This window comes from Saccostrea echinata, unplaced genomic scaffold (genome assembly GCF_033153115.1).
Source record: "Saccostrea echinata isolate AGI-Se365-2 ecotype Australia unplaced genomic scaffold, CSIRO_AGI_Sech_v1 ptg000056l, whole genome shotgun sequence".
In the NCBI taxonomy this organism is placed as follows: Eukaryota; Metazoa; Mollusca; class Bivalvia; order Ostreida; family Ostreidae; genus Saccostrea; species Saccostrea echinata.
The window spans coordinates 6,910,001-6,920,789 of NW_026889805.1; the positions used below are offsets into that span (position 1 = coordinate 6,910,001).

Sequence of the window (10,789 nt, forward strand, 5' to 3'; positions counted from 1 at the left end):
AATTACTTCACTTGAAAGCTATTTTTTTTTTCAAAATCTACATAGGTTAGTCAAGCAATGGGTAATATATCAGGTAAAGCAAGTTTATAGTGATATTTCTCAGAATATTGTATAGTATGTCAAAAATGTTTCAGGTGGTGTGAAATTTGACCATTGTGATCCTTCACAGTTTAAATGTGCCAATAAGAAATGTATTAATGCTACAAAAGTGTGTGACAATGCTGATGACTGTGGAGATTTGTCAGATGAAATTGGATGCCGTAAGTATCTTCTTTTTCTGCAACCATACTCTAATTACACTAGTACATGTACTCATTCTTGAGGGAAAAATTTTCCTATTATAGTTACATTACATTCTTTGCTGCATGATATGTGAAAGCTTGTCTTATGTTTTGTAGCAAAATACAAATTAAATTAGTTACTCTGCATGTAAATGTATACGTGTAGAAAGTTTGTTTCTAAAAGCTGTAATTGTTCCTAAGTGAAAGGATTTTTTTTCCCGTTTGTAGATAAATCTGTTGGTCATGTGAACTGCAGTGTAAACAATGGTGGGTGTGATCACAATTGTACGGATCTGAAAGGATCCGGATTCTTGTGTTCCTGTAAACCAGGCTTCCAGATCTCCAGTGATAAAAAAATGTGTGAAGGTTTGTATCAGTATCAAATCATCAGACAGATACAGACAGACAAATTTTAATACATTTCTTCTGTCTTAACCATGAAATTAGGATTATTTGGTCCAGCTCATTCAAGTATGGTAATCAGATAGGTTCAGTTTCTGGTGCTCAGATAGAAGAATTGGTTGGGCATCTGTCTAGAGTTTAGCGGGGTTGAATCATTGTGTGATCCATCACATTTTCTCCCTTCCTGTAACACATGGATTTGATTTGAGAATTCCTTTTCAGAACATCATTAATCAAACCATACCTTAAAATCTTTTTTGATAGATGCTGATGAGTGTTCCACATGGGGAAACCAGTGTCCTCAGATGTGTCACAATGTTAAGGGCTCCTATAAGTGTATGTGTTATGATGGATTCTCTGATGTCAAAGGCAAGGGAACAAAGTGTAAAGCAGAAGGTAATTAATTTGTAGCTAACTTATTAAAGTTATATCCATATTTAAAGCCACTACTGTTTTCCAGTCAGTTTTCTAGCAAGAGTACATTTCTGTAGGATCAATAGGCCATATGAAAATCTTTTGGCTAATGGTGTAAAATCATTTTTCAAGCAGAGTCTGATTTTTTAAAACAATTTTTGGACAGGAATGACTGCTGTCTTCTTCACCACTGGACACGAGATTCGTCAGATAATTCTAGATCGTAAGGACTACTCAGGAACTGTAAATAGTGGACAGTATCTTGGAGGAATAGATGTTGACATGGGTCGCAAACTGATCTACTGGACAGATACGTCAATGAAAAAGATCCGAAGGGCAGGGATCCCACAAAACATGAAGGTGGACACTGAGGCCCTGCCACAAGACCTCAACATTGTGACTTACCAGCCCGAGGATGTGGCTATTGACTGGGTGGCTAGGTAAGATATCACATTTATCTCAATCAGGCCACTATTGACTGGATGGCTAGGTAAGATATCACATTTATCTCAATCAGGTCACTATTGACTGGGTGGCTAGGTAAGATATCACATTTTATCAAATTTATCTCAATCAGGCCACTATTGACTGGATGGCTAGGTAAGATATCAAATTTATCTCAATCAGGCCACTATTGACTGGATGGCTAGGTAAGATATCACATTTATCTCAATCAGGCCACTATTGACTGGATGGCTAGGTAAGATATCACATTTATCTCAATCAGGCCACTATTGACTGGGTGGCTAGGTAAGATATCAGATTTATCTCAATCAGGCCACTATTGACTGGGTAGCTTGGTAAGATATCAGATTTATCTCAATCAGGCCACTGTTGACTGGGTTGCTTGGTAAGATATCAGATTTATCTCAATCAGGCCACTATTGACTGGGTGGCTAGGTAAGATATCACATTTATCTCAATCAGGTCACTATTGACTGGGTGGCTAGGTAAGGTATCACATTTATCTCAATCAGGCCACTATTGACTGGGTGGCTAGGTAAGACATAAGTCATGTTAATAGTTTGTCTATGAATAGTGGTTAGGCAAGATGTCAAGATTCCTGTTAATCATGTGGGTACAGACTGTTTTGCTATTTAAGATTTCATAGTCATGTAATCGTGTGACAGTGGATTAATTCCTGTGGCTGAAGACTGGGTTATTAGATATCAGATTCACACAAACTAGGATCGATGAATCTGTGTGGCTAGGTAACATACCAAATTTAAACATAATTTTTTTAAAGCAATTAAATGATGTGAATTCTAATTTTCAAATTGGAATTAAAAAAAAAAAGGTATTCCGGATTGCTGTACCAGTAACCAACTTCAGGGGAAATGTATCAGGATATACCGGTATCTGATATATCATTACAACTTTAATATTTGTCTTGTTGTTATAGGCTGAATGGCTAGATAAAGATATCAAATTTATCTTGGGATGTACCTATACATGTAATACTGGATTGGTAGGTGAATATATCAGATTCATGATAATAGCAAGGCTTTGAATTCAGTGGCTAGGTAAGGACAAGAGATTCTCATTAAATCGAGGATGTATTAGACTTCCTATCAGAACTAAAATCATGATTGTGGTTTTTTAAAGTAATTTATCAGACATTCAGATTTCTCAATATAACAAGATATACCAATGCATTTTCATTTTGTGTCTTTCAGGAACATATACTGGACAGATTCTGCACATAATACAATATCTGTGGCTAAAAGTGATGGTAGATATGCCAAGGTTTTAATCAGGGATGACCTGCAATTCCCTCTGGCTATTGCTGTCAATTCAAAATTAGGGTATGTCGGGGTCAAATTAAAGTAAAAATTTAAAAAAAGAATTTGGGCAAATAAGATTAGAAAAATGTCCATGGCAGGATTAACAAAGAATGGAAAGCTTTAGATGCAGTCATTACCAAATTTTCTCTGAGATCTATAGAAGTCAACATTGTTTTTTGTTGTTGACAAAATTACCATGGAATTGTTATTTTTGGTAAAGTTGTTACCTTATGAGTGAAAATTGAAGTGTTTTAAATTCAAAGATATCTGCATTTCCTATGCCTTACTCCTACATTGCAATAATGTACAATAATAGAATAATAGAATACTTTGCTTGATCAATTGGAAGTAACAAAGAAATGTAACCTTTCAATATACAGTGTATATGATTACTATTTCTCAGTTGGATGTATTGGACTGATGCAAGTGGCTCTTATCCAAAGATCGAGAGGGCTTGGATGAATGGTGATCACCGAGAGGAGTTGGTATCAACTCGCCTGGGGCGCCCCACAGGGTTGGCCATTGATGACCACATGAATGACAGAGTGTTCTGGTGTGACTCTAAAGAAAACCTCATTGAGTCAATGAATGCTGATGGGTCAGACAGAGTCACAGTGATAGGGAGAGGTATGTATAGCATCTTCTCAGTATTTATGTCAGATTTACAAGTTATGAAAGTAACAGACTGGTGACTGGTACTTTTAGTCTCACATGAGCCAAAGGCTCAAGTGAGCTTTAATGTTAAAGATCTCTTATAGATCTCCACCATGTCAGCCAGGTTCATTAAGATTTTACCATGCCTCCAGATGTACCAGACTTGCATCAGTGCAACAGAACACCCAGATAATATGTGCAACATAATGCTCCTTTTTCCACACAGTTTGCAAGCAGGATCTTCTGTGAGTCCGCACTGTTGTAAATTAGCTGGTGAAAGTTGTATCAAAGTATCATACACCAATCCCAGTAAAAAACTCTATCCTGAATGGATCCATCTTCCATAGATCTGATCATGTAATATTGCATTGTGGAAGCTACCATCTCATCCAGACCCCCTGCTGGCCGTGAACTGGCGGCATCTTCAACCTCTCTTTTCACCTCTCCCTGGGCCATGCTCCTCCTTTTGGTCTTGTCAACCATGGCCCATTGTTGAAATTAGGATACACCAATACCTTCTCTGCATGTGCACATGTTGCTGATTATGTCCTGCAATTTCAGCATTTTCTCTGTTTACTGCTGTAAATGGTTACCACTTGTGTCCTGACCTTGTCTGTACTCCAGCATCATGGACCTTTTGATCTAATAAGTCTCTTAAAGTCATCATTGTCTGTGTTTAGCTACTTTGAACTCTTCAATCACTGATGATTGGGATAATTGGAGATGTCTTGCTATAGAGTCTAATTGAAGTAAAGCCTTAGCTGTTGACTGCCTTCTGCAAGCCCTCTACCACCTTATAAATCAGAAGCAACCTCATCTGTCTCAACAGGATTCCATGCTGGTAAACCCAAGCTTTATACTTTCCTGGTAGTCCCTTCTTCAGCCATGATTACAGTAAACTATAGCCCTGTTGAGTTGCCTCAGTTCTTCACAACATTACCTGATCTCTCCTCTCTTCTGTTGTTTCCTTTATAAGTACACAATCTTTCTTTCCCAAATTTATATACAACTATGAGGTTGCCAAATGCCACAAGCTTTCAATCTGAATTGCCAGTTGTTTCCAGAATTGCACTGAAGTCATTGTCGAAGCTGTTTCATGCTGTGTCATCCTCCATCTTAGGTAACATCACCTCTCTTATTATACCCCCTGCAAACGAAGTTTAGGGGGGGTATATTGGAATCACCATGTCCTTCTGTCTGTCCGTCTGTCTGTAGACAAGATTTTGTCCAGAGCGTTTCTCGGAAACTATTGCATAGATCTGTCTGAAAATTTGTACACTTATTATTCACCATATGAAGGTTTGCACCTGGTATTTTCATCATGATTAAATAATTTTTCTGCATTTTACAGGTGTTTTTTTTCATTGTTATTATGTGGTTTTGTCCTGACCTTTTCTCAAAGACTATTTCATAGAATTGTATGAAAATTTGTACACTCATTATTTACCATATGAAGATGTGCACCTGGTATTTTCAACATTATTTGATAATTTTTCTGCATTTTACAGTTTTTTTCCCCATTTTTATTGACTTAGTCATTTTGGGTTTATTTCTAAGGTTTGAGACACAGAATCTAGAACATCTGTACAAAAATGTGAACTACAGCTTAAAACTATTCATTAAAACAAAAAAAAATATCACCAAGTATTAAAAACAGTTTTTACATTACACAGCAGATAGTGTAAATCCATTTGTCCCTTGGGTGTAATGAGTGGAACATGCATCCAGTTAAAGATTAATTAATGAGTTCAGTGTGGGAAGCTGTTAGGGCATCTCTGATCAAGCATGTGTGTTATCTATATCTCCTGGGAATTTAAAGATCTCTGTTCTTTAATTCTCTTCATTGTAATTTATTGTCTGTCATAGTACATAGTTAAAGGATGACCAGCCTTTCATTTTTAAAATGAATTTGATATAAAGTTATCAAGATTAATTTGATTTTGTAATTAATTGATTTTTTTCTTCAAAAAATCAATTTGCAGAATGTCATGTCTCAAAAAGATGATAGATAGTTGCAATTTATTTTTTCAATGTATTAAAAACAATGTAATTACAATGTATTGGTATTGATGTTTTATTAGGTTGTTCCTTAGTTTCATTCTTAAAAAAATATAATGAGCAATTATTTTTTCACTCTAAATGTTAATAAGAAAATTGTGAACACCTCTTTGATCCATAAAATATTAGTGATTTGGCACCTCTGAAAAACCCAGCGGGGGGTATTTGTCCCTTTTGGACAGTTCTAGTCTTTCTTGTGGCCTTTGACTTGCCTTTGGTCAAAGTCCCCTGATAGATCTGCAGCTCTGTCGAGTGATGACTCAGAAGCTGAGAGATTGTGGTGTGTATTTAGGCTTGGATCCTCCTGTGTCTTGCTGGTGGTAACAGTGCACTGCATTTGCACAACCATTGGACTGTGTCCAGACTAGATTGGTGTTAGATCTCTGACATTCTTGAAGTTCTTGCTTCTGCAACTTCTCCATCCAATGATTTTTGCACTGTCCTTCTCACATTCATTGTTATACCCCCGCTCCGAAGGAGAGGGGGGTATACTGTTTTACCCTTGTGTGTCTGTCTGTGTGTGTGTGTGTCTGTCTGTCCATAACAAATTTTTCATCACAGTTTTCTTAGCAACTACTCATCGCAGATGCTTGAAATTTTAACACTCTTTGTTTATAGGCATGCCATATGGTGGGATTCATTTTTGTAGGAATATGTGGTCAACTTCCTGTTTATTCGTGTGTCTGTCAGTACCATACATCACAAATTTTCGTCACAGTTTTCTCAGCAACTACTCATCGCAGATGCTTGAAATTTTAACACACTCTTTGTTTTGGCATGTCATAAGGTGGGATTCATTTTTGTAGGAATCCGTGGTCAACTTCCTGTTTATCCGTGCATCTGTCTGTACCATACATCACAAATTTTCATCACAGTTTTCTCAGCAACTACTCATCACAGATGTTTGAAATTTTAACACACTCTTTGTTTAGGCATGCCATATGGTGGGATTCATTTTTGTATGAATCTGATATCAACTTCATGTTTATCTGTGCTTAGAGTGTATATTCACATCAGAGTGGGGGTATTACTAGTGAGCATTGGCTCACAGACTTCTTGTTTGGATCAGGTTTGTTTCAGTTTGATCCGTCCAGTTGAGCCACTCACCAGTGTTTGAATTGCGAATAAATGGGGGAAATCTTTAAAAACTTCTCAAAAACAGAAGGACTACAGTGTAGCATAATAAATAAATTCACATTTAGTGAAGATTCAGGTTTGTTTGAATCATGCCCCCCCGAAGGCTAGAGAGGGGTAAGATTTTTTTAATATTAAGGGATTTTTTTTGTTGTAAAAATTTGAAGAACAGCAGGGCCACAGTTAGTCATAATGATTTACAACCGTTCTCATATATAGCATGTTAAAGGTGGGGGTCACACCTTTTTACTACTATTTTTATGCCCCGGATCGAAAGATCCCGGGGGTATATTGTTCTTGTCATGTCTGTCTCTTTGTCTGTCTGTTTGTATGTTTGTCTGCCTGTTGTCAACTTTAACCTTGCCCATAACTTTTGATTGGTTGGAGCTATGACTTTCATATTTCATATGTGCATTCCTTGTGACAAGACCTTTCTTTGGGTACCATCATATTTGACCTTTTGACCTTGACCTTGGAGTTTGACCCACTTTTGCAAACTTTTATGAGACTTTAAACTTTGGCCATAACTTCTGAACAGTTGGTGCTTGGGGTTTCAAACTTCACATGTGTATTCTTTGTGACAAGGCCTTCCTTTGGATACCAACAACTTTGACCTTTTGACCTTGACCTTGGAGGTTGACCTACTTTTGAAGAACTTTAACCTTGGCCATAACTTTTGAACAGTTGGTGCTTGGGGTTTCAAACTTCACATGTGTATTCCTTGTGACAAGACCTTTCTCTGGATGTCAACCTTTTTGACCTTGACCTAGGAGTTTGACCTACTTTTGAAAAACTTTAACCTTGGCCATAACTTTTGAATGGTTGATTCTAGGGCTTTCATACTTCACATATGTAATCCTTGTGACAAGACCTTCCTTTGAATACCAACCACTTTGACCCTTTGTCCTTGACATAGGGAGTTTGACCTACTTTCAAAAAACTTTAACCTTGGCCATAACTTGTGAATGGTTGGTGCTAGGGCTTTCATACTTCACATATGTAATCCTTGTGACAAGACCTTCCTTTGGACACTAACAACTTTGACCTTCACCTTGACGTTTTACTTACTTTTAAAAAAACTTTAACCTTCACCATAACTTTTGAACAGTTGCAGCTAGGGCTTTCAAATTTCACAGGTATATTCCTCGAGACAAGACCTTTCTTTGGGTACCAACATTTTTTATCTTTTGGCCTGAATTTTGACTTGCATTTGAGAAACTTTAACCTTCGCCATAAGCTGTCATACGGGGGCATCAGTGTTTCACAAACACATCTTGTTATTTTTGCTTTTGTGATTAAAATTTGCACAGTCCTTTTTGCTCAAAATAAATTGAAAAACTTAAAATGTTTTAGGTATAGTGAATCCCATCAGTTTGGATGTGTTTGAGAGTACCCTGTACTGGGCCTCTCAACAGACTGGGAAGCTGATGACCATGGACAAGTTTGGGCGTGGTGTCAATGTCACATTACAGGCTGGACTTCTGCTTCCATCCTCCCTCAAAATCTTCCACCCAAGAAGACACAATATGACAGGTATATGAATTAAAGTATATCTTGCATTAAGGGAATAGTTGCAACACTATGCATATGTATATTGTCTGTTACAGTTAAGAATCGTTGCCTGTCGTCCACTGAGAGATGCAGTCACTTGTGTCTGCTGACCCCTGATGGCTTCAGATGTGCCTGTCCAGAAAGAGCACAGTTCAGGGATCCCTATACATGTGATGCAGGTATCTCTCACTCTCTCTCTCTCTCTCCCTTTGGACTGGAACATAACAAAAGGCATATCCTGAACAAGTAATTAATTGAGATTTTCATCTGTGATAAGATTATTGTTCTTCATTACAGCCTGGGAAGAGGAAATACCAGACCCAGAACTCTGTGTGTGTTACAACGGAGGAACTTGTTTAATGATCAATGGCTCCAAATCATGTCAATGTCTAACTGGTATGTAGGATTCAATCAACAGTCCTCATGCGGTATAACATTTTTAAAAAAAGTACTTTAACAGTACACATGATAAGTCATTTTTGTGGATATATTTGAGAAATTTGTGCATTTTTTTTCTTTCATTAGGTTACAGTGGGGAGGAGTGCCTTGTAAAACTGCCAGAAAAATTGATCAATGAAGATTCTGCCACAGGTATCTCAACCTACACTGCAGTTTTAAATTATGTGTATAACTTTTAAGATTAATACCCAGCATTGATTTATAAACTTATAGAAATAAAAATGTAGGAAAAGGAGGTTGTGTAGATGTGAATACAGTATCTCAAACTTTATTTTCAGATGTGGTTGGGATAATAGTTCCAGTCATCATAGTCACATTTGTTACTGTAGCCTTCATTTTGTTCTTGTTCATCTTGAAGAAAAAAGGGTAGGATGTATTTCATGTGCTCACTCACATTCTACAAGTCATTATTTAACACATGAATGATGCTATTGTGTAGTAAAGAGGAATTCCGTTCATTTTGTAAATTTACAAAATTAGTAGGGGCAATTGAAGTTTTGATAAACCTGACATTATCATTAATTGGGGAAATATTTTAAAATAAATTGCTAGAAGCTACATTGACTGATTTGAGAACTTTCTGTACTGTCATATGAAATGTTTTAATCTTGACAGAAAACTGTTGCTGAAAGCTCGAGACCTGAAAGTGGGATCCAGCACTGTGTCCTACAGAGACGGGGGCAATGTTCAACTCGCTCCGCCCTTCAATTTTGAGGAAGTAAGATAATATTGTTTTTCAATTTTCTTTCACTTTGCCTCCCCACCAATTTACTCAGGTCTTCATTAAAACTTGTCCATTTCTGTTTACTAGCATTTTATGAACTTTTAACTTAATTTAAAGTTTCACCTACTAAATTATTTTTCAGCCAAATCCAAACTTATGTGGTAGTGAAATAGATTCCACAAACTTTAGTAACCCTATGTTTTTCAAAGAGGAGGGTTTAGATACAACTCTACGTAGTGCACCAGACATAGCAGCCCCTGCTGACTCTATAACATTGTCACAAAGTGATGTCACACAGACAAATGGACATGTGGACTCCACGATATAACAAGCCGCAGGGATCTCATACATTACTGAATCCTCATTCTACAAACTGGTTGTTAGTGTGAAGATTATAAATGTCACTGCAAGGGGATGGATGGATGTTAAACATAGGTTAATGTGCAATTTGTATGTTTCTGAAAGCTGTGTATGTGTGCCAGAGAAGAAGCATCATATCAAATTTTTCTTTGCACATGTACATGTTTACATGTATATATATTGTTTTTCATTGCTTTTTTGCAAATATAGACACAAATGCTATTTAAAAAAGTATTAAAATGACATTTATATGTACCAAAAGCAGAGTTACCTCTTTGTTGTTCAACAAAAAAAAATTGGTACATGCAGGAAACTCAAACAGATCTTTCAAAAGAAAATGGTTTTCCAGACTTCATTTATTTATCAAATAAACAAGCATTCTGAGAGTATTGCATTAGCAATACTGGTCCCCTACCGGCAACTGTAATCTGGTGCCCATTAAAAATTGAAAATTTCATTCCATTAAAAATCATTGAATAGGAACAAAATGCAAACTTGATCTATAACATCTATATCATCAAGATACCCACACATACCAAAAATCAGCTGAAATCTGCATGAGTTTAGAAAAAACTTCCAAGTGGAACAAAATGAATATCTGACCTGTTACTGATCAAGATACTCTCGCACACCAAAAATCATCTCAATATCTGCAAACATTTAGAAAAAAAGTGTGGAAAACCTTTTAAGATTAAAAAGACTGTAATTCAGCTAAAAATCACTGAAGTGGAACAAATTGCAAACTTGATCTGTAACTCATCACTTGCATACCCAAAATCAAAAAAAAAATATCTGCAAGCTTTAGAAAAAAGTATGGAGGTGGGAGAGACTGACAGACTGAGGGTTTCACCGGTAGGGGACTAAAAAGAAAATATTTCCTCGATAAATACATGTATGATTTATTTTACTCATAGTTTCTCTAAGCTTGGGACTAGAGTACCATAATCGTATTTTTGTCCTTTTTAGGT

At 36.6% G+C, this 10,789-nt stretch overlaps 1 protein-coding gene across 1 annotated transcript in view; it reads left to right on the forward strand.

Annotated features, from left to right (window-relative positions):
• The window catches only part of LOC133173483 (low-density lipoprotein receptor-related protein 2-like), a 50,447-nt gene extending 40,365 nt beyond the window's left edge, over window positions 1-10,082 (forward strand). The window contains exons 64-76 of the mRNA XM_061308468.1: window positions 135-260; window positions 510-647; window positions 948-1,079; window positions 1,264-1,537; window positions 2,774-2,902; window positions 3,285-3,508; window positions 8,081-8,260; window positions 8,335-8,457; window positions 8,576-8,674; window positions 8,804-8,869; window positions 9,016-9,103; window positions 9,353-9,455; window positions 9,604-10,082. Coding sequence (XP_061164452.1) covers window positions 135-260; window positions 510-647; window positions 948-1,079; window positions 1,264-1,537; window positions 2,774-2,902; window positions 3,285-3,508; window positions 8,081-8,260; window positions 8,335-8,457; window positions 8,576-8,674; window positions 8,804-8,869; window positions 9,016-9,103; window positions 9,353-9,455; window positions 9,604-9,789 — 1,868 coding nt within the window. The 3' untranslated portion in view covers window positions 9,790-10,082. The remainder of the gene's footprint in view (window positions 1-134; window positions 261-509; window positions 648-947; window positions 1,080-1,263; window positions 1,538-2,773; window positions 2,903-3,284; window positions 3,509-8,080; window positions 8,261-8,334; window positions 8,458-8,575; window positions 8,675-8,803; window positions 8,870-9,015; window positions 9,104-9,352; window positions 9,456-9,603) is intronic.
• The last annotated feature ends 707 nt before the right edge of the window (window positions 10,083-10,789 follow it).